Below are 25,166 nucleotides of genomic sequence, written 5' to 3' on the forward strand. Positions count from 1 at the left end.
GGGATTTGGTGGTATGCTGCCTTGAGGTCAATGGTCGAGAAAACGCGATATTGCGCTATCTTATTAACCATGTCGGCTATGCAGGGGAGAGGGTATGCGTCCAACTGGGTGTACTTGTTGATTGTCTGGCTGTAGTCGATGACCAGGCGCTGCTTGTTGCCGGTCTTAACGACTACCACCTGAGCTCGCCAGGGGCTGGTACTACCCTCAATAATCCCCTCCTTCAGGAGCCGCGTCACCTCAGATCTTGTAAAGGATCTGTCCCCGGTGCTGTATCGCCTGCTCTTTGTGGCGATAGGCTTGCAGTCGCGGGTGAGGTTAGCGAACGGGGGGGGGGGGTGATTTTGAGGGTGGAGAGACTACAGGTGGGGCGCGGTGGGCAATTTAAAAACTGCTGGTTGCAGACAGTGAGTGGGGGAAAAGGTCCACCGTATGTCAAGGTGACACTCTTAAAGTGACAATGAAAGTCCAACCCCAGCAGAACGGCAGCGCAGAGATGTGGCAGGACGAAGAGCTTTACATTTTTATATAAACGGAGCCCCTCACCGAAAGGGTCACTACGCAGTAGCCGCCGACGTCTGCTGAGTGAGATTTTGAGGCCATGGAGATCCGATGGCGCGCTGGCAGGACCGAGAGGGAATAATGCCGTACCGTATCAGGGTGTATGAAGCTCTCCGTGCTCCCGGAATCAAAAAGGCAAGTTGTGGCGCGGCCATTTACCTGGATGTCCATCGTGGACCTGGCTAGCTGATGGGGTCTGGATTGATCCAGCGTAATGGAGGCCGCTGTGGCGTCGGGAGCGTCGCTGCAAAACCCCGGTGAGGCGGTGGGTGAGTCGGGGGCCCGTTGGCAAAATGGCGGGCAAAATGGCGGCGTCTGAGAAGAAGGACAAAATGGCGGCGCCCATGACGATCCCGATCCCCACTAGGCTGGAGGAAGGCAAGATGGCCGCTCCCACGAATCGCAAGCGGCGCTGAAGGTAGGGGTCTTCTGACTTCTGCAGATGCCAGTGTAGTGTCCCTTCTTACCGCAGGCAGAGCAGACAGCGTTTTTCGCCGGGCAGCGCACCCTGGGGTGTTTGGTTTGGCCACAGAAATAACATTTCTGGCTCGGGCGGGACATCGCTGCAGCAGTTGGGGCCGGGGCCCGGGGTGGCGCCACGTCCCAAGATGGCGGCGGCCGCGGCATCCACGAGGCGGCCGCGTGGTCCGGGGAGTAGGCCTCCATGTTCCGATGGGCTACGTCCAACGAAAGGGTGAGTGAAATCTCCTTCTTCAGGTCGAGCTCGCTACTTTCCAGCAGTCGCTGCCGTGTGTGAGTGGACCTGAGGCCCGCAACGAGGGCGTCCCGGATGAGCTCCTCCGTATGTTCCGTGGCTGATACTTGCTTGCATTCGCAGGCTCGGCCGAGTTCCTTCAGCGCCCGTATGTATGCTTCTGTGGGTTCCCCGGGCTGTTGTTTGCGGGACCCCAGGAGATGTCTTGCGTAAACATAGTTGACCAGGCGTGCATATTGTTCCTTTAAAATGTCGATAGCCCCCTGGTAGCTCGTAGCGTCCCGGATAAGGGCAAAAGCTCGGTGGTTTACTTTCGAATTCAGCACCCCGAGCCTGTCGGCGTCGGTCTCGCCGGATGCAGCCAGAAAAGACTCAAAACAGTTCAACCAGTGTGAGAACTTAGCAGGCGAGTCCGGTTCTTGTGGGTCGAGTTCCAGGCACTTGATCTTAAGTATCTGCAGCATCGTTATTTTTTTTTGTCAGTAGTTAATAAAATTGACGCGCTATCGATTCTAATAAAAGGCTGAGTAGAGTTCAGAACAACAGGCTTTTATTAACTACTGAATGCAACTACAAACAGATCAGGACTATGCCTCTAGTGGACGACCGAATGGCAGAGAGCTGCCGTGCAGCTGTCCTTATACCAGGTAGCCAAGGGCGGAGTCAGCTGAGGCATAGTCAGGTATAACAGTGAAACAAGAGTGAACGACAACAACAATAGTGAACACCGTGAATGACAGTGGTTTACCACAATCCCAAAATATTAAATAAAAATACCCAATTATCAAAAAAATACTTCTTTTGAGGTTCAGAAGAATCAGAGATGTGGCCAGAGTAGGTCAGGGAGTGAAATAGAGCTCAAGTGAGCCTGTGACCATAAAGTCTAGAGTTGCAGTGGAGAGGTGTCACAGGGAGATGAGAATAGATCCCCAATTTGAGCACTCAGGGAAAGCTCTGGACTGAGCAGGAGGTCTTGGTTTGGATTTGCTGCTGGGAAGGATAGTAGTCAGAGAAGTTGGGTTTGGCTCAGAGGAAGTGACAATCAGGGCAATTGTCGTGAGGAAGTGATTTGGGAACTGGAGCCAAGGCTGAGGTGGAGGAAGCCAGGTAAGCCAGCAACAGAGCAAGGCGACAGCCACTGAATTATCACAAAATCAATTGGATGAGGGTACCACGATGAACCAGGAGCTTAGATTTACTGCTCAAGTGGTACCCACAGACCTCAGAATCAAATACACAATAATTTGTCAACTCAGTTTTTATACATTTATCAATGAAGTGCCTGTTGTATCGTGAAGTTTACATTTGGCATCAGTAGGAAAATTATCTTCTACATTAGATTCCTGTGTCATGTTACTTCCATAAATAAAGCATGTCTGCTTTGAATTGTTAGAACAACCAAAATAATTTTTAGTTTAGGTGCTTAATATTACCACTACCATTCTGTCATAAAAGTGACCATGAACTATGTAATAACTGTAGGAAGTCACACAACACCAGGTTATAGTCCAACAGCTTTATTTGAAATCACAAGCTTTCGTAGCGCTGCTCCTTCGTCAGGTGAAGTGAAGAGAAGCATACAGGCACAGCATATATAGTCAGAGAAAACTGCCAGATGATTACAGGTAATCTTTCTAACTGCCATTTATCACACCTCGGCAGAGAGATAATCACAGCAATCAAAGGTGTGAATGGTGTCCAAACAGGTCAGTCAGGAAAACATTACATCAAAGAACAATGAGGTGGGGTCAAAAGGGATCAAATGTTGTAGATGCTGGGATCTGTATGAAAAACAGAAAAAAAAACTTTGCTGGAAATCACAGCAGGTCCGGCCGCATCTGTGCAGAGAGAACAAGCCAACGATGACTCGAGTCTTGATGACACTACGTCAGGTGGGGTTACATGTAGCGTGACATGAACCCAAGATCCCGGTTGAGGCCGTCCTCATGAGTGCAGAACTTGGCTATCAGTTTCTGCTCGACGATTTTGCGTTGTCATGTGTCTCGAAGGCCGCCTTGGAGAATGCTTACCCGAAGATCGGAGGTTGAATGTCCTTGACTGCTGAAGTGTTCCCCGACTGGGAGGGAACAATCCTGCCTGGCAATTGTTGTGCGGTGTCCATTCATCCGTTGTCGCAGTGTCTGCATGGTCTCGCTGATGTACCGTGCTCCGGGGCATCCTTTCCTGCAACGTATGAGGTAGACAACGTTGGCCGAGTCACATGAGTATGTACCATGTACCTGGTGGGTGGTGTCCTCACGTGTGACGATGGTATCTGTGATGATGATCTGGCATGTCTTGCAGAGGTTGCCGTGGCAGGGTTGTGTGGTGGCGTGGTCACTGTTCTCCTGAAAGCTGGGTAATTTGCTGCGAACGATGGTCTGTTTGAGATTAGGCGGCTGTTTGAAGGCGAGTAGTGGAGGCGTGGGGATGGCCTTAGCGAGGTGTTCGTCGTCGTCTATGACATGTTGAAGGCTGCGGAGAACATGGCATAGTTTCTCCGCTCCGGGGAAGTACTGGACGACGAAGGGTACTCTGTTGGTTGTGTCCCGTGTTTGTCTTCTGAGGAGGTCTATGCGATTTTTTGCTGTGGCCCGTCGGAACTGTCGATCAACGAGTCGAGCGTCATATTCCGTTCTTACGAGGGCGTCTTTCAGCGTCTGTAGGTGTCCATCGCGTTCCTCCTCGTCTGAGCAGATCCTGTGTATTCGCAGGGCTTGTCCATAGGGGATGGCTTCTTTAACGTGGTTAGGGTGGAAGCTGGATAAGTGGAGTATCGTGAGGTTGTCCGTGTGCTTGCGGTAGAGTGAAGTGCTGAGGTGTCCGTCTTTGATGGAGATTCGTGTGTCCAAGAATGGAACTGATTCTGAGGAGTAGTCCATGGTGAGTTTGATGGTGGGATAGAACTTGTTGATGTCATCGTGTAATCTTTTCAGTGATTCTTCGCCGTGGGTCCATAGGAAGAAAATGTCGTCGATGTATCTGGTGTATAGCGTTGGTTGGAGGTCCTATGCAACAAAGAAGTCTTGCTCGAACTTGTGCATGAAGATGTTGGCGTATTGGGGTGCGAATAACTAACATAATTCTATCTCTTGCAGCTCAAAAAACCTAGGTCTACACAAATTCATACTTCCTTGACAACAGAGATTTTTCAAAAACCTCAGTGGCCCTACCCAAGTTTGAGATCTCCCCATCCAGGTTATACGTCCACATAAAATGCTATGTTTGTTGGAATTAATTTTATTTTCCACTAATTTTATCTCTGCTTTTGTTAGACATTATTGGTGCGAGTGTGTAGGATGAAGCATTGGCTTTCCAGATAACAAATGAAAATGGAACAGGCATGTACAAGGAGGACTAACAACTGAATGAGGTAAAGCAGGAAGCAAGGCTAGCAACAGAGCAGGAAAGGAATGATTCAAGAAAGGTGGTTGACTAATTAAGGTACTGGGGTAAATTTAATTAGTTGGCATTCTCGGCAGTAACTGGAAAATTGGGCGGGCTGCAAATCAGAGACGTTAACCGCGACGTCCGATAGCTCTCATCATGCAAAGCTCTACAGCAGATGCATTAAATTAGAAATTTTATCCCAATATGCTTCTATAATCTGTTGATAGATGACTAGATTTCATTGTCAATTGGTGGAAAAATCTAGGAATTATTTTATTCCCCACTGATATCATTTTCATAAGAAACCACAAAGGCAACCATCTACTGACAGTAATCACAGAAAATGCTGGAAATACTCAGCAGGTCAGGCAGCATCTGTGGAGAGAGAAACAGAGTTAACATTTCAGGTCTGCGACCCTTCGTCGAAAAGTCATCGACCTGAACCGTTAACTCTGTGTTTCTCTCTCCACAGAAGCTGCCTGACCTGCTGAGTATTTCCAGCATTTTCTGTTTTATTTCCAGCATGCAGCGTTTTGCTTTTGTACTGACATTAATCACATTGATTAGATGTACTTGTGCAACTTCTTTTTGTAAAACTACATTAATTGAGATTCAGCCTCAAAGTTAAAACTTTTAAGAATATACAGGCCTTCAATGATGACCGTAACATTCATAATAAAGCGCAACTTTCAGTTTTGTGGGTGCTTTCCAATGGTTGTCCTCTTTCAAAATCATAAAGGAAATTCAATGCTAAAATGGGCATTTGGTATGGAGCTTTGACCCCCCACACTGTAAAACTTTATACAGTAAAGTACAAGTGGACTGGCAAAAACACCAATGTATTAAGACTTTGATAAATGTAGATTTCTGCTCCTGGCCCAGTATTACTCTTCAGCACTGGTCTCCCATTCTCTCAGGCAGCCTGCATTTACTACAGGTAATGTTCCCGCTAAACTGCGCAGTCATCGGCAAGGTCCCATGCAGACTGCTCACCATCACAGTTTTTCCATTGTAGGTACCGCGCATGCGCAAAAATTTGAATGGGCTGCGCAGTGGGGGAGGCAGGCTGCACAGGACGCAGCGCAGCTTAGCGGTGACGTTGACTACAGGTACAATATAGTACCTACTATAGTGCTCAGCAACCTGAAACGTTAACTCTGTTTTTCTCTCCACAGATGTTGTATTTCCAGAGTTTTCTGTTTTTATTATACAATATACCGATCATCCAGATCTTAATGCTGTGGGAAACTCTAAATTACAAGGGGCCTGAAATTCATGGAGAAGTGGGGCAAGGCGGGACTTTGGCTACCAGTCTACCCGACACTGGACCCCAAATCCATGCATGAAGTTGGAGACACCTGCATCATTTATAGTGCTTCGTGAGTGTCCACCCCACTGAGGTTCAGGAATTTCAGAGTGGTAACATGCCACTCCTTCGGGATGAAGATCAGAATATTTTAACATTTATTCATCTTGCTGCAGCCAGTGGGAAATGGAAAAGATTCACAATGGTGCAGTAGAAGATGCTCTTCCGAGAGTGGGGTTAAACCATGCATTGAGAGCTTCTTTACCTGACCTGAAAGTATTTCAAGTTGACATTGTGTGCCAAAAGCAGAAAAGTCTTCCATTCCCCAGCACAAATGTGTGAATTCAAAAAATATATATATTTTTTTTTTTAAATGAAGACGCACAGACATATGTTCTTGCACACTTATTTTCAAGAGATCTGGAACCCAACATTCCTGTGAACGAGGGACATTGGTGTTGGAGAGTCCAGAGATGCAGGGCAAGCCCAAAGTTACTGCAACCTATTGAAAGAAAACCTTAATAGATATACTGAAGTAAATTTCAATGCAATTTAATGTTAAGAACCATGGTAAAACTTTCATACATTCACATTGTTCCATATATCAGGGCTCCACTGTAATATATTGCTGTAACAGTTTAATTCATCTATTGCTCCAGATAAATTTTAAGACTTGTGTATTAAAAAATTAGAGCAATTGTACTATTGTATCAACTTGTAATAAAAAATCAGGCTTACCAGTAATTCCTGCCTCCTACACAATTGTTGAGCCATTTACAATGGTGATCAAATGCAGCTACACACTTGTTACACTGACTGCAGTGCTTGGACTTCAAACCTCTGCGAACCAAATATAATACAAATCTATAATTAACTACGGTTCTTAAATGTTGATCGCTTATTAATTATAATGAAAAATAAGCACTTCTGTAATTTTTCCATAAAAGAGGAATGTTAGGCCCCTAGTATTCTATTAAGATGGTTAAAATATAATCAAGCACAACAAGAAGCAGCATTTATATAGCGTTATGAAACAAAATTTGACAACGAGCCACATAAGGAGAAATTAGAGCAGATGACCAAAAGCTTGGTCAAAGAGGTAGATTTTAAAGGAGTGTCTTTAAGGAGCATGGATGAATTATTGATGTGACAAGTTAAAGGTCACAGATCAATGGGCAGCGGAGTAACATAAATTCACCTCCCTTTTCCTCCTTCCTCCTCTCTCCATGTACACATACTTCCATTGACATGGGGATTGAAATCTGCAATTATAACTATCTGGGAGCCATTACAGAGCAGTAACCAAACTGAAGAGTTCAAATGAAGTCAAAGAACAGCACAGCTACAGCTGGATACTGGGGTCTCTTCAATATGTTTCCTCCACACATCGCTGGGATCATTCTTTCAAGACATTTTGAGAGGTCACAATATTTCACGTGTTCTCTCCCACTTCACACAGATCCCACATTTCTGTCTCGTTTTGTTGTTCCTAGCATGGGGTTCATGAAACATTCCACTGTCTTCACACTTGGTGACTGCTTTATTTATTTAATACATCTTTAATTCTGTTAGTTAGGTTATTTTATCCTTTTAAGATTTTTAAATTTTATGTCTGGTCTAGTACCTGTCTCCTTCGGAACCCAAATCCCTTTCTTAGTTGTCAAAATTAGCAGCTATCTACTAGTGGTCAAAATTCATCTTGACCAAGAGCAACTGGTAACTTTCTTCACAGTTGGCCAGGGAGAAAGAAACAGAGCACTGGCACTTTAAAGCATACAACTGATTGAAATTATAATGGCAGAGAGTGGAGAAACCAATGGAATTGTGACTCAGGGAACTTGGCAACCATTGGGATGTCGACCTTTCAGGACTCAGTCATACTATATAAATTTAATCAGAATCTACATGCAACCTCTGCACCAATCTACTGCAACATTTCGTACTTTGCCAATTGAGCAATATAAATATTACAGAACCAGAGTCACGGGAAGACAACTTGACTTATTCAACTTAAAATAATACATGGTTTCTGAAGCACCAATGCAGCTTGGGAAGGATGCCAATTGGGGGGAATAATTTGAGGAATAAATCATTACTGTGTGCTGATGATTGCACACTGTTCAGCACCATTCGAGACTCGTCAGATACTGACGCAGTCCGTGTCCATATGCAGCAAGACCTGGACAACATTCAGACTTAGGCTGACAAGTGGCAAGTAATATTCGCACCACACAAGTGCCAGGCAATGACCATCTCCCCTTGACATTCAATGGCATTACCATCGCTGAATCCCCCACTATCAACATCCTGGGGGTTACCATTGATCAGAAACTGAACTGGACCAGCCATATAAATACTGTGGCTACAAGAGCAGGCCAGAGGCTGGGAATTCTGTGGCGAGTGTCTCACCTCCTGACTCCCCAAAGCCTTTCCACCATCTACAAGGCACAAGTCAGGAGTGTGATGGAATACTCTCCACTTGCCTGGAGGAGTGCAGCTCCAACAACACTCAAGAAGCTCGACACCATTCAGGATAAAGCAGCCCGCTTGATTGGCACTCCATCCACCACCTTCAACATTCACTCCCTCCACCACCGGCGCACTGTGGCTGCAGTGTGTACCATCTACAAGATGCACTGCAGCAACTCGCCAAAGCTCCTTCAATAGCACCTTCCAAACCTGCGAACTCTACCACTTAGAAGGACAAGGGCAGCAGGCGCATGGGAACATCACCACCTACAAGTTCCCCATCAAGCCACACACCATCCTGACTTGGACCTGTATCGCCGTTCCTTCACTGTCGCTGGGCCAAAATCCTGGAACTCCCTTCCTAACAGCATTGTGGGTGTACCTACACCATATGGACTGCAGCGGTTCAAGGCGGCGGCTCACCACCATCTTCTCAAGGGCAATTAGGGATAGGCACTAAATGCAGGCCTAGCCAGCGACGCCCACATCCCATCAATGAATAAAAAAATTAAATAGCAAAAATGTGTACACTTAAATGAGATGTATAATAGCACTCAAACTTTACAAACAGGTTTTATACTGTTTGCATGGTGGCAAGGGCCATTAAGGATCTAACCTGTCAGTTCCATGCCCTTGCAAGGACACTCGTGTTACATGACTAAAAAATGTGGCATGATCACATCTTCATCAACGGGTAATTTCAAGTCGATTACAGGGAAATTCTATGCCAGTATATAATTATACAGAAAGATGACAGTGGCATGAGGTGTACTTTTGAAATCTTCTCAAGCAATTACAGTATACAATACTGCACTGCCTTTATTTGTAGTTTTTACTCACATTGTAATGAAAACTAGACACTACAAAAGCTTAATTACGATCTGCGTAATTTTCAATGTCAAAATTACCTCGGAGATAAATCTTATCTGCTGTGTAGTACATTGGGGTGGTTTAGGAGAGTTCACAATAAGGGCAATTTCTTTATTACAAGCCTCCTTACTCACCCACTGCCATTCTGACATTTCTGCTGCAATGGTACCTAACTACCATAGAGAAAAATAATTTCACCTGTTGGATGCCAACACGGGGGAAAAAAAAAAATCTAACCCTACACCATTCTCCTTACAATGCTGACTAATGCTGCCATATGGCTCCATGGGCAACAGCTGCCCTCTGGTATCTCATCCAAGTGGTCATTATTTATGGGAAAGTCAAGTCAATGAGTTCCAGGCTATCCCATCATGAAAGGCATCATCACTAGACCTGAACTCTTTACTAGATGTTCACCCACGCACACTTTCTAGCAAGAGTTACTGGATAGCAATCAAGATTAGGACCCGAGCTGACTTTTACCCTCCCTAGCCTAGGGGTGCTGAGGCCATCTGTAGTGCTTTTACTGTCACCCCAGCTGAGAACGGGTAACTCGCCACACATCAAGCATCAAAACTAGAATCTTCCTGGTCCATATGGCTCAATGTCACAAAGGTTAGGAAGAATTAAAATTGCACTAATATTTACTTTTTGGTCTGGAACGCGCATTAATTTCCATGTCAAAAGGAGATTCGGTGTGGTAGTGAGTTAGATGCACAGGCCTTTCACCTCGGTCCTATGTTCAAATCGAGCTCAGACTGATAAGATGAAGATTTACCATCTGCTGGCTGTAAGGGCCTATATGAAATCAGTTTGGGCAGTGGGTAGTATAGAACATTACTTCATATCATTCCAATGGCTTGTATGTTCCTACCAGTCAATAAAGAAGCAATAGATTATTCTGTCTGACAGGACACCATTTTAGAACTTACACATCAACTTCACAAAGATAGCAGTGATGATTTTCAATAACATGTTTATGTTTGCTGCGGTCAAACACTGTGATTGGCTTATTATAGTGCTTGGCTCGAACGTTCTTATCAGCTGGATCGATGCTGGCTGAAGACAAATGAACAACCAGGTGGCAAATAAACATAACACCAAGCCACTGAAGAGCGTTAAGGTTAAAAAGTTCTGAATATTATGGTTTGTGACACTATAGTCTTACTGTGAAACTTTGTATGCCAACTTTGAAACAATAGACATGAAAAAGAGCTATTAATAGTGACTACTATTGTTAATCTTAAAGCTGATGGTATATACAGTACTGGATAATACTTTTATCCGCACATTAAGACATACATTACACAAGCAAATCACACCAGCTTCGACCTGAATCAAATATGAGAGATTTGCTAGTGTTGGACAAATTAACATAAATAATTACCAACAGAAAAGGATACAATAAATTTGATTCACACTGCACTAAAACTTTTGTGGATTTAAACAATGAATAATTCTGACATGCAAATATGAATTCTGACATGGATAATGAAGCTGTTCCAAGATGGCTAAATCATCAGGCTGAATGTACTTAGACCATGTTCCACTAATTCACTTTGGCTGTTCATATTATTGGCTGTGTTTTACGGAGAGATTTTACATAAACATATAAACATCTCATCTCTAGAAAGCAGTAATCTACTGCAGTGTTTCTCGAACTGGGGGCCATAGAGACTTTCCAGGTCCGTGACCGGAGGCAATTTCAAGCCTGCTCATCTTATAAAACCAACACTTACTCAGTTCTTGCGAATTATTCTCAATGGCTAGGCCCACCTCCTCAAAAGCCCACAGCTCTCACTCACTTTGCAACGAGTGCTCCCTGCTGGTTGAGCAGATTCCTCTCCATGGTGCCTTGACCGTGTGCCATCCTCCCGACACGTGACCAGAGCACCTGCAGGGCCCTTCAAACATGTGCCTGAATGTGTTCACCCAAACAAGTACAATCCCACAGTGCAGCTGTTACAGAAGATGCCAGTGGGACAGTATGGCGGTGAGTCATGCTTCCAGCAACATCCCACCATGTGCATGGGTGCTCGTGCCCTCACTTACCTTGGCCAGCCTGCTGACGGCTTTAAAAATTGTCCAGCAGTAAGTGGCTAATAGTGGCCATCTGTTGTTGCAGAGTACCCAGAATTGGTGTGAGAAACAGGCACACCCATCTCACTGCTGTCTGTAAGTAAATACCTGTTTTCTTAAAAGCATTATTGAAACACTCTTTACATGCAGCACTTTCATATTATGAGTATTATTATAGTATAATTTAGATGGGGGGTCCATGAATACTAATCAGTTTGGAAAGGGGTCCTTCAGAGATCTGTGATTAATAATCGATTTGGAAAGGGGTCCTTCAACCAAAAAAGTTTGAGAACTACTGATCTACTGTAAGTAATACCACTGAGGAATTCTGCATATATTATCACTTAAATGATTAAACTGCTAACTGCATCTGCTATTGCTGCTCAATTGAATGTACTACAGAATGCATTAAGTGCAAAAAAAGGACTAGGTGAGTGCAATCCTCTGAATGAACAGGAGATTGTTAATTACTAAGAAAAACATGCAATAAGCTGACAGATTCATATTCTCAGAACACCCACATTTCAAAGTTGCACATTCCCACAATTTAGTTACGCCATTAATTAGAGGAAAACAAATATCCATTTTTCTCTGTAATTTATAGCCCCACTAACAAAAATCACAGGGAAGTCTAACTTTTAAATAACAAAGTTCAGAGAAGGCAATTTTCTGGGCAGATTAGTAATTATACAGAAAATTAGACATTCTGCAGTTTCACTGGTAGGAATTCCACCCTCAAATAAATTTCAATTATCATCATCAGATCAGCCATGATCTCATTGAATGATGGAACAGACTCGAGGGCCTACTCCTGTTCCTATGTTCCTATCATTTTTTGTTCAAAGGCGATTTTTTTTTTGCCATCTATATTTTGCTATTTAACTACGAACTGGTTGCATTTCTCAATTTTGTTTTAAAAAGTATACACAATTTACACCTATTCTTTCGGTGTGACCAGTAAAAATACTAAGCAATTTATCCAGAATTTAACACAAAAGCTATCCGTGCCCTGCTCCAACTAATACAGATTTAGTATAGTTTCAATGAACTCTTGTAAGTTAGCTTTCCAGTTAATAGGTTTAGTACAATTAAAATTGTCACTAAAAGTTTGTTATGCCCAGCAGCTATTCTTAAATTTAAAACCCATCACTGCTAGTTCTCAACTTGATTAATGCTCTATTTCTCATGTTTTTGTATCACTAAGATCTGACGCATAATTCTGTGAATCATATTACACTGAGCTCAGATGCCAGCCTTGGCTCAGTGGTAGCACTCTCGCCTTGGAGTCAGGAGGTTGTAGGTTCATGTTTCACTCTAGCGACTTGAGCACATAAACTATGCCGACACTTCAGTACAGTACTGAGGGAGCGATGCACTGTCGGAGGTGCCATCTTTCAGATAAGACGTCAAACTGAGGCCCCATCTGCCCATGGCACCATCTGAAGAGTAGGGGACTTCTCCCGGAGTCCTGGCCAACAACAATTATACTGTATAGCGCCTCAAACGTAGTAAAGCATCTGAAGGCGGTTCACAGGAGCATTATCAAACAAAATTTGACATCGGGCTACATAAGGATATAGTATGACAGGTGACCAAAAACCTGGTCAAAGAGGTAGGTTTTAAAGACCGTCTTAAATGAGAGGTAGAGAGGTTTAGGCATGGAATTCCAGAGCTTAAGGCCTAGGCAGCTGAAGACATCGTCGCCAATGGTGGAGTGATTAAAATCGGGGATGCACAAGAGGCCAGAATTGGAGGAGCGCAGAGATTTCGGAGGGTTGTAGGTAATGCTCCCCCTAATTCTTTTGGGGTGTGCAGTCCCTTTAACAGGCTGCGCGGCCTATTCAAAGTTTCGCACATGTGCAAAATTTCACATTTGAAAAGCTGGTCCCAGACTGTGCTGGACCGGCAGGCAGCTGCACATCTGCGCCGCTTAGAGGGAACTTGTAGGGCTGGTGGAGGTTACAGACCATAGGGAGGGGCGAGGCCATTGAGGGAGTTGAAAATGAGGGTGAGAATTTTAAAATCGAGGCGTTCCGGACTATGAGCCTATGTAGGTCAACGAGCACAGGGTGGACGAGTTAGGATACAGGCAGCAGAGCTTTGGAGGAGCTGACAGTGGCTGCAAGGTGGGAGGCCGACCAGGAGAGTATTGGAATAGTTGAGTCAAGAGGTAACAAACTAATGGATTAGGGTTTCACCAGCACATGAGCTGAGGCAGGGGGCAGAGACAGACAATGTTATGAGGTGGAAGCAGGCAGTCTTGGTGATGGAGAGGATATGGGGTCGGAAGCTCAGCTCAGGGTCAACTAGGACGCCAAAGTTGCGAACTGTCTGGTTCAGCCTCAGTGACCAGGGAGTGGGGCAGAGTCGGTGACTAGGGAATGGAGTTTGTGTAATTTTTTGCAAGTACTTAATTGGCTGTAAAGCACGTTGGGACATCCTTAAGTCATGAAAGACTGTATATAAATGCAAGTTCTTTCTTTATGATCTGTTAAAGCTGGCCATTTTGTACAGTTTTCACTTGGAATAATTGGGACATAAATGTGTCTAAACATTTTACTTTGTGAGAATAGGTTCTATTTGCCTTTATATTTAAGCCGGTCTTAAAGCCAATCCTTGCTCTTCATCAACAGAGTTTTGAAAATCTTTTTATATATTTTCAGCATCAATTACAGTCAGCCATCGGCCTGGTACAAACACAGTGGAATCTGTAAACAGGCTTTGTAGGGGAAAAACACACTGTAAGATCCAATGTCAAATCAGAGTCCAAGATTATTTGTTTGCCTGCAATGACAGATGGTGGCCTCCAGCCATTTGCACCATGCCGTGACAACGCTCTTGCATTCACTTTAGTATTTTACACTGTGCATCACTACACCCAAATCTGTAGAATCAATTTAATAAAAAAATACATTCTGTATATTGTAGACAAAGATTATTTCATAATTATACTGCCATTCTTTCTCAGTTTAAATTCATGTAATTTTGGTGATTATTGATATTACATAAACTGTTTTTGCAATCTTCTGTTCCATTCCAGAACTAGCTTTGGTACAATGAGGTGAATTGTCATCAAATGTGCAAAACAGAATTAACACAGGCCAGACTGCACAGCAATGGACAATGTACTACCACTTCCTGAAATGTGTACAAATAATTTAATCAGCAATACCAATCTCTGGAATAAGCAGTCCTTAAAAATCCAATACAGCCTTATATTTCTATATAAAAAAGATACAATGTAGCCAGCTGGTACCCAGTGAAATGGAAGAAGAGGGATAAGTATGCCAAACACAACAACAACAAAGTAGAAGTAGACTATCCAACTGATTATCTGATATGGATGTAGTGGCCAGCTCCAGCCATTGGTCCTTGAGCGATGATGGGAGTCCACTGTTGAAGTACGAATATTCCTCTCTGGTGCAGTTTTATTGCTGTTCTTATTGATGAAATTCATCTGCAAGATATCAGAAAATTACTTGTGTAAGCAATTTCTTATACTGAAATAGGTCGCATAGCAGTACAGCTTATGTAGTGCTACTGTAGGGCCGTTCTGATGCATGCTTTTTGTCTCCGAGACACTTGGGTGTGTATCATGAAGTCTCATAGTCCACACAAAGATTAAACTCATTTTCCCATTCATTTGCGTACATCTCAGGTTGCTGATGATCTTTATTTTATTCATTCTTGGGATGTGGGCATCGTTAGCAAAGCTGGCATTTATTGCCCATTCCTACCTGCCCTTGAGAATGTGGCAGAGGGCTTTCATTTTGAACCGCTGCAGTGTAGCAGTTTGATGCAACCAAGTGGCTTACGGGGCCACTTCAGTCACATATAGACCAGCAGGTTTCCTTCCCTAAAGGACATTGCTTTGCCACATACCCACAGCTCTAGTTAATCTTCTAAAAGTTCCTGTTCCTAACCAAATACGCAACGCAGTAGAAGACAGGAAAGCACTCTAAGAGAACCCCATCCCCAGAACTCCACCACAAATGACAAGAGAAAACCCAATGTCCTGAGTAAACTAGAAGAAGATAGAACACTCACCAATACTGCAGCTAGACCAAGGAAACAAAACAAAATCAAACTATAGTGAACCGGTGAACTCCAATGTTGGACTTCCAACTACTCTGCTTCGTGTGAGATACACTGAGGACCCAATATTGCTCATTAATACTGTGGCGGGGTGGGGGAAGGAAGGTGGAATGGGAGGAATCACAATTATTGAACATTTAATGTGCGCACAAAGGAGGTCCTGGAACATGCAGAACCTGACAGACAGGGATCACCAGCCCTGACAGTCATCCAATGGACACCAGCCACAGGCCAACTCCAGCACTCCACCATTGACAGGGAAATTGCTGGATGGGAAACACAGTGGAATCTCAAAAGGAAAGTGGGAATCAGAAGGAAGTATGGGAGCTCATTTTAAACACAGCACTAAGGAAAAGGTATACATAACATTGCACGTGCACATAGAGGGTGACAAACCCCAGGGGAAAAATTTCCAAATGAACACAGGACAGGACAAAGGGAACAACCTCAATATCTGGGGCCCCAACTATGGGAGGGCACTTCCACATTTGATAGGGACATCTCCTTTATCTGTAGGCAGCATACAAACAATGCCGGGCATATCCAAGCCCTTGCATACACAGCACTAACATGGCTGAATTTTAAATCTCCCTAAATATCTACGGTCTTAATCAACCAGATGGAAGAAAAGCTGTGTTATTTCTGCAAGATACATAGATACATAGAGATAGGAACAGGAGTAGGCCATTCGGCCCTTCGAGCCTGCTCCGCCATTCAATGAGATCATGGCTGATCTTCGTCTGAGATCATAGCTGATCTTACCAGTTCAGTACCCCGTCCCCGCCTTTTCTCCGTAACCCTTAATCCCCTTAGCCTTCAGAAATATATCCAATTCTCTCTTGAAAATATTTATTGAATTAGCCTTCACAGCCCTCTGTGGCAGGGAATTCCACAGGCTCACCACTCTTTGAGTGAAGAAATTCTTCCTCATCTCTGTTTTAAATGATTTGCCCGCTATTTTTAGACTGTGGCCCCTGGTTCTGTGCTCCCCGGCCATTGGAAACATTCTCTCTGAATTCAGCCTGTCCAGGCCTGCCATAATTTTATATGTTTCGATGAGATCCCCTCTCAATCTTCTAAACTCCAGTGAGTACAAGCCCAAACTATTTAATCTCTCTTCGTAGGTCATTCCCGCCATTCCAGGTATCAGCCTGGTGAATCGCCGTTGCACTCTTTCCATGGCAAGAACATCCTTCCGCAGATGGGGCGACCAAAACTGTACACAATACTCCAGATGCGGTCTCACCAGCACCTTGTACAGCTGTAGTAAGGTATCCCTATTCCTATACTCGAACCCCCTTGATATGAAGGCCAACATACCATTTGCCTTCTTAATCGCCTGTTGCACCTGCATGCTCTCCTTCAGTGACTGGTGCACAAGAACACCCAGGTCCCTCTGCACTTCCCCATCTCCCAATCTATTGCCATTTAGATAATAATCTACCCTCCTGTTTTTACCCCCAAAGTGGATAACCTCGCATTTATCCACATTATAGTGCATCTGCCACGTATCCGCCCATTCCCCCAACCTGTCCAAATCGCACTGTAGCCTCCTGACATCCTCATCAGAGCCCACCCCTCCTCCTAGTTTAGTGTCGTCAGCGAATTTGGAAATATTGCATCCAATTCCCTGATCCAGATCATTTATATATATTGTGAACAGCTGGGGTCCCAGGACAGATCCTTGCGGCACCCCGCTGGTCACTGCCTGCCACTCCGAAAACGAGCCGTTTATTCCAACTCTCTGTTTTCTATCTGCCAGCCAGTTCTCTATCCACGTTAATACTTTGCCCCCAATCCCATGAGCCTTAATTTTGCATGATAATCTTTTGTGTGGAACCTTATCGAAGGCTTTCTGGAAGTCAAGGTACACCACATCCACTGGCTCTCCCCCATCTATTCTACCAGTTACCTCCTCAAAAAATTCCAGCAGATTAGTCAAACACGATTTACCCTTTGTAAATCCATGTTGACTCTGTCCGATCCTTTCCCCATTTGTCAAGTGCTCCGCTATTTTATCCTTAATAATGGACTCTAGCATTTTGCCCACAACCGATGTAAGGCTTACTGGTCTATAATTCCCTGCTTTCTCTCTACCCCCCTTTTTAAATATTGGGGTAACATTAGCTACCCTCCAATCCACGGGTACTGTTCCCGAGTCAATGGAGTTCCGGAAGATGATCCTTAGAGCATCTGCTATCTCCAGGGCCACCTCCTTAAGTACCCTAGGATGTAGTTTATCAGGCCCCGGGGATTTGTCGGCCTTCAGTCCCCTCAACTTACCCAACACCATATCCCTAGAGATACTAATTTCTGTCAGCTCCTCCCTCTCATTAGTCCCTATGTTTGCCGATATTCCTGGGAGGTTATTTGTGTCCTCCTTTGTGAATACAGAACCAAAGTATGAGTTTAATTGGTCTGCCATTTCCTTATTCTCCATTATATATTCTCCCGAATCGGACTGCAAGGGACCGACTTGGGATTTTACCAGTCTTTTCCTCCTGATATACCGATAAAAGCTTTTGCAGTCTGTCTTTATGTTTGCTGCAAGTTTACTTTCGTATTCTATTTTCCCCTTCCTGATTAATCCCTTTGTCCTCTTTTGCTGTATCCTGTACTGCCCCCAATCTTCCGGTCTGGTGCTTTTTTTTGCCAGTTGATATGCCCTTTTTTTTGATTTTATGCTGTCCCTAATTTCCCTCGTTATCCACGGTTGAGTCACCTTTTTAGGTTTATTTTTATGCCAAACCGGTATAAACATGTTCTGGAATTCTTCCATTCTATCTTTGAATGCTTGCCATTGTCTATCCACTGTCAATCCCCCCAGAAACACCACCCAATCAATCTTACCCAATTCCCGTCTCATACCCTCGTAATTCCCTTTATTTAAGTTCTGGACCTTAGTCTCTGATTCAATTTCCTCACTCTCCATCTCGACTGAGAGCTCGATCATATTATGATCGCTCTGACCCAAGGGGCCTCGTACAAGAAGATTGCTGATAAGTCCCTTCTCATTGCACAATACCCAGTCTAAAATGGCCTGATCTCGAGTCGGCTCCTCGACATATTGGTCCAGATAACCGTCCCGAAAACATTCCAGGAATTCCTCCTCCTCAGAATTTTTACTAATTTGGGTAGTCCAATCAATATGTAAATTAAAGTCACCCATGATGACAGCTGTGCTCTTATCGCATGCTTCTCTAATTTCCCTTTTTATGCCTTCCCTCACCTCCATATTACTATTTGGAGGCCTATATATCACACCCACTAACGTTTTCCTCCCCTTGCTATTTCTCATTTCTACCCATACAGATTCCGTTTCATCCGAGTTAATATCCTTCCTTTTCATTGCATTAATCCCCTCCTTTACCAGCAATGCTACCCCACCTCCCCTACCTTTTTGCCGATCCTTCCTAAATATTGTATATCCCTGGATGTTAAGTTCCCAGCCTTGCCCACCCTGCAGCCACGTTTCTGTAATCCCAATCAAATCATACTTGTTTACCTCTATTTCCACAACTAATTCATCCACCTTGTTCCTAATGCTTCTAGCATTAAGATACAAAGCCTTCAGGCTTGCTTTTTTCACACTCTCATTATGAATTAGTTTGGCCCTTTGTGTTTCTCTCCTTTGCTTATTGCTTCTCACCTTTCTACCATCTATTTCTGACTTCATATGACTTCCCTCTTTTCCACTACCTAGGTTCCCATCCCCCTGCCAAATTAGTTTAAATCCTCCCGAACCGCCCTAGAAAATATTACCCCGAGGACATCGGCTCCCTCACAGTTCAGGTGTAGACCGTCCCCTTGGTACAGGTCACTCCTCCCCAAGAACTGGTTCCAATGCCTCAGGAATTTAAATCCCTCTCCCTTGCACCACTGCTCAAGCCACGTATTTAGCTTATCTATCTTACTCTCTCTAAACTTATTAGCTCGTGGCACTGGTAGCAATCCAGAGATTACTACCTTTGAGGTCCTACTTTTCAATTTAGCACCTAACTCCCTAAATTCAGCTTGTAGGACCTCCTCCCTCTTTTTACCTACATCGTTGGTACCTACATGTACCACGACAACTGGCTGATCCCCCTCCCCCTTCAGAATGCTCTGCACCCGCTCCGAGACATCCTTGACCCTTGCACCAGGGAGGCAACATACCATCTTGGAGTCTCGGTCTCGGCCGCAGAAACTCCTATCTATCCCCCTTACAATTGAATCCCCTATCACTATAGCCCTATCCCTCTTTTTTCCACCCTTCTGTGCAGCAGGGCCAGTCATGGTGCCCTGAACCTGGCTGCTGGTGCCTTCCCCTGATAAGTCATCTCCCCCAACAGTACCCAAAACGGTAAACCTGTTTTGGAGGGAGATGACCGCAGGCGACTCCTGCACTACCTTCCTGCCTTTACCCTGCCTTTTGGTCACCCATTTACTGTCTGAGCTAGCCTTTACCTGCGGTGTGACCAACTCACTGAATGTGCTATCCACAAGATCCATGTGACCCTTCAAAGCACACCAAACTTACTAGGCCAAACACAGACAGTCACTTACTTATCCAAGACCACCCAACCAGTACTTTTGGGACAGGGGTTCCATATCCCAATCATTCCCTTTCTACCAATCCCTCTTTAGCGATTCACACACTCTGTGCCTTGTAAATTTTTTAGATTTGTCTTATTGTAACTCCTTTCGACTCTTACTATTACTTCCATCATTTAATAGTCTCCTGTTTTCCACAAAAACCCTTCACAGTTCATTCGGTGTTTTTTTCCCTTCCCCTTGATCTGTTCCTATTTAAATGCTGTTTATCTTTAATATCATCCAGTCCTGAGGAAAGGACTTAGACCTGAAACATTGACTGACCGACAGTTCTCTACACATGCTGCCTTACCTGCTGAGTATTCTCAACATTTCTGTTTCTGTTTACAGATTTCCAGCAGCTGCAGTATTTTGCTAAAGAAATATGTAGACTTTTATACCTCAAGTGTCCCCAAACATCACACTGTAAACATCTTGCCATCTTACCAACTTTCTTCTCTCCCAAGCCACCCAGGGAGTGGTACAGGCACTGGACTCCTAATCCCAGCCAGGGAGATCGAAGTGGGAATACAGTGGTCCAGATTTTGCTGTCAAAATAAAGGTGAAGCTAATGGCGCTCATTGTTATTTTTGTGTAAATGGTACAGCAATTTCAGGCAAGGAGATGCACGGTTAAACGCCAATATCCAAAACTTGCTGTCCGAGTTGTACTGCTCCGGCGTTAGCTTCGTGAAATCGGAATTTTGCTGTCTGCTTCACCATTGACAAGCATTGATGGTCGTGAAGTTGCTGTATTTGTGAGACAGATATGAACTAAACTCACCACAGAAAGTTAGGTCCTGCCATTTCAATCAAGTACCCTTTTAATGACGTGCCAATCAACCATCTCTGGCACTGAAAATTAATTCGCTCTCTCCATCTCTTAATCCAATCTTTCTTTCCCTCTCTATTTCTCTTTCTGTACCTGATTTGACATTGAATTCACCTACTCTAATTTACACTTCTTTTTCAGTCCTTCCACTGCTTATTTCTCAATCCTTCAATCGGATTGGTTGTTAAGGAGATACCCTGTTGGTTGCGCTGTTCACTCAGGTCCCCGATGCCCCGTTCCCCTCGCTGCGACGTTATCAGATTGTACTTTCAACAAATTAGTGGGAAAAAATGTTTTGAGCTGTCGGATGCAGTGGCAAGTCTAACAGCCGACACAATTAGATGACCAGCTACATCAAAATCTGGCCCAATGCCTCTAATCAGGGAGGCCCAGGGCCTGATAGCCAGCCAGCTGAGTTCTATAAGACCCGATTTCCAAATTGACATCTTGTTTGACTGGAACATTTTCACCACCTTGAGGTGACTAGCGCCCTTCCAGACACTTCTAAGATTGTCTGAATCACAATAAAGCACAAAACCTATTAAGACATCACCCTTTGTTTTTCCCCAAGTTTCAGCTTGGCTCAGTGATAGCACTCTCGCCTCAGAGTCAGAAGGCCATCTGTTCAACCCTATCCCAGGATTTCAGCACATTATCTATGTTAACATTTCAGTGCAGTACCAAGAAGTGTTGCATTGTCAGAGGTACGGTCCTTTCGATGACAAGACTGCCATATTTGCCTACATATCGTGACAAGTATTCATTCACTATGAAGGACTTTGGGGCAGCCTGAAAATGTGAAAGGTACTGCATAAATACAAACAACAACTTTCATTTATATAGCACCTTTAACATAGGAAAACGTCCCAAGGCAATTCACAGGAACGTAAATCAGACAAAAAATGACACTGTAGTGTATGTGCCTTTAAGGGGAGAACTACTTTTTACAGCTCCTGTATACTGTAGTACCGGCAGTGACCACACCTGTATATAACCCTGAGTAGGGATCTGTACTGTTTAGTTTTAGAGCAACCCTCATCCAGTAAACACCTGTTGATTGTTCCTCTGCAGTCTCTGTCGATTATTTGAAGGACACACTACCTAAAGATTCACGGATTCAACAGACACGAGCCAAAGAAGGAGACATTTAGACTTGGTCAAAGGTAGGTTTTAAGCAGCATCTTTGAACACAAGGATGAGAATTCTACAATCGAAGTGTTAGTGGACCGGGAGCTAATGTAGGTCAGTGAGCACAGGAGTGATGGGTGAATGGGATTTAGTGCATACAAAAATAAAGGACAGGAAAAGACTAGTTGGTCCATCAAGCCTGTCCCATACTGCCATGTGACCCCATCTGCCACCCCGCCATGGGAGCCTCATGTGGAGAACTGAAAGGAGTAGGGATTTCTTCTCTCAGATGAATAGCCTTCGGTGATGCTTTGCAAAAAATGGATTAAATCCCATATTCCAAACCTGTAATACATGTACGCTTTTTAGTTAAGAAAAATTGCACATTCAGCATGAATTTTGCAGTATGCATATTGAGGCACATTTGCCTTTTGGAGCTTGTAAAAAGCTTTAGCCACACTTAAACTCAGAGCTTGTTATCCTTTCATATTCATTCCTCCCTATATCTCATTTATTTTTGTGCCTTCCTAAAGAAACTTCCCTCCACGCTGTCACGTAAGGCAGTTAAGTAACTTGGTCTCTGCCAGTGACAGTGCAATCCCCAGAAGGTGATGAGAAAGCACCTTGTGACTTGTGCATCAGCTTTTCTCCTCCCTAACTTACTGTCGCTATAGGTATGTAGACCTCTCCATACAGGCTGCTCTCACAACAGGCTTGAATGCATCACATTATCATCCCCTTTAATGCACAATTCTGGCACTGGTGACAGATTCAAAAAGAAAAATTCTGGTGTCCAAAACAACTTCCACTAAACACATAGCCTCTCTTTAATTTCCTAATTAAAAAAAAATCTATTACACAGTAAAAACAAATTTTAACAGTATGATGACCTCATTTGTTCAGCATAAGTATCTGCTAAGATGTAAAATGGTAGATGTATACGAAGGGAAAAAAAATAAACACAGCAATGCCATGATCATCAGCAATGCTGAATGGAAACACTGCACCATGGCACTGAAAATAATGAGCTTTCTCAATATGAATCCTTAAAAATCAATTATTTATTTTAAATAAATGTTAATTTTATAACTAGTAAATACTGTAATAGTAGTTATGCCTGGATGACTCTGCGCCTTTAAATGTTACAGCTCCAATTTTTAGCTAGGAGGAAAGATTGGGTAGGCTGGGATTGTTTTCTTTGGAACAGAAGAGGCCGAGGGGAGACTTAATTGAGGTGTATAAAATTATGAGGGACCTAGATAGAGGGGATAGGAAGGACCTATTTCCCTTAGCAGAGAGGTCAATAACTAGGGGCATAGATTTAAAGTAATTGGTAGAAGGATCAGAGGGGAGTTGAGGAGAACTTTTTTCACAGAGAGGGTGGGGATCTGGAACTCATTGCCTGAAAGGGTGGTAAAGGCAGAAACTCTCATCGCATTTAAAGAGTACTTGGATATGCACTTGAAGTGCTGTAACTTACAGGGCTATGGATCAAGAGCTGGAAAGTGGGATTTGGCTAGATAGCTCTTTTTCGGCCGACACAGACACGATGGGCTGAATGGCCAAATTTCTATGATTCTATAATCTCACCTGCTAAATTGGAGTTAATTGAACAATGAAGCAGCTGAAGTCTTTGGCAGATGTAGATTTTGTTGCAATTGCTATGTTAAATATCTCAGGAAGAAGCTTGCTGGGGAGTACAGACGCCACTGAAAACTAGGTATCTGTCCCACCAATTAGGATTGGGTTTTTAAAACAGTTTACTGTGTTCATCAGCACTTTAAATGGCTAGCACCTGGGCTTTTGAAGCATTTTAAACAGATGAGCAATGAACTGTTAAAAAGATCCAAATCGCTACTTAGCTATACATTTTATTCTCACTCAGAGGAAATCAAAATCTCACAGTTTGGATGTTAAAATAATTCATTGTAGGAATCGTCGAATTCCTAACTAATAACTGAGGTCGACTCAGGAGATCAAACAAACAGGTCTTTAATGCAAGACTAAACGAGTTCGAACCGTTTGTTGAGATCGGTACGGGAGAACCACGAAAACAGGTCTTAACAAGATGGAGATTCCACGAGGACTGCCTGGGCAGTCACGTGGTTTGCGATGTGGCGTCATCGCGTTTGCCCGCATTTTCCCGCGCTCTTAAAGGGGCCACACCCCGTACATACAAACACTATATACAAAACACAGTAATGTCTAACACAATGGTACCGGCTTAGGCTGGTGTTAGAACATCGTTAAAGGGAATTATATACAGTTGCCCAGAGTCATTCAGTGGCTCCGCCACATGCGCCCCCCCAGAATTCGCTTTAACGGACAAAGTCAAGTGGTGAGGTGGTCTGATGAGCCCGTCAGAACGACTCCTGTACTCCTGAGGCGGAGGCCGTTGGGCGGCTGGCGGGCGGTTGCGCTTGGTCTGCTGTAACGGCGATGGGTGGCCGACCTCGTCTCGGCGGTTGTGCTGTCTCGACGGGGCGGTCGAGGTCCAGATGTGCTGGCTTTAAGCAATTGACCGAAATGTGGTCCGGTTTACCACCGACATCTACCGTGAAGGTTTTGTCCCCTGCCTCCAACACGCGGAAGGGACCAGTATATGGGGCCTTGAGTGGATCCCTATGAGCATCGTGGCGAATAAAGACGTACTCAGCCTTGTGAAGCTCCAGGGGAACGTGCGAACTCTGCAGCCCATGATGCGAAGTGGGCACCGGTGCGAAGCATTTGGCCGCCTCCTGGTGACTAGTAAGATGGTCAGAAGCGGACCATGGCTTCGTCGATGCTGGCAGGAAATCCCCCGGGACTCACAGCGGCTGACCGTACACCAGCTCCGCTGATGAAGAGTGAAGGTCTTCCTTGTGGGCCGTGCGAAGGCCCAACAGTACCCACGGTAGCTTGTCTGTACATCCAGCGTCCTGGAGGCTGGCCCTCAGGGCGGCTTTCAGTGATCGGTGGGAGCGTTCACAGAGGCCATTCGCCTGTGGGTGGTAGGCCGTGGTGCGGTGCAATTTGACAGCGAGTCCTTGGGCCACTGCATTCCAGAGTTCGGAGGAAAACTGCGGTCCTCTGTCAGAAGAAATATCTGCGGGCACTCCAAAACGGGCAACCCAGGTGGAAATGAACGCCCTGGCCACGTCCGCCAAAGTA

General features: G+C 44.3%; 1 protein-coding gene across 1 annotated transcript in view; it reads right to left on the reverse strand.

Moving 5' to 3' along the window:
* Positions 1-25,166, reverse strand: part of LOC147116398 (palmitoyltransferase ZDHHC1-like) — a 104,663-nt gene that overhangs the window by 57,496 nt on the left and 22,001 nt on the right. Inside the window, 3 exon segments of the mRNA XM_085991282.1 lie at positions 6,711-6,812; positions 10,244-10,419; positions 14,629-14,847. Coding sequence (XP_085847408.1) covers positions 6,711-6,812; positions 10,244-10,419; positions 14,629-14,847 — 497 coding nt within the window.

Source organism: Somniosus microcephalus, chromosome 6 (assembly GCF_052327205.1).
Source record: "Somniosus microcephalus isolate GS21.2 chromosome 6, FLI_Smic_1.0, whole genome shotgun sequence".
In the NCBI taxonomy this organism is placed as follows: Eukaryota; Metazoa; Chordata; class Chondrichthyes; order Squaliformes; family Somniosidae; genus Somniosus; species Somniosus microcephalus.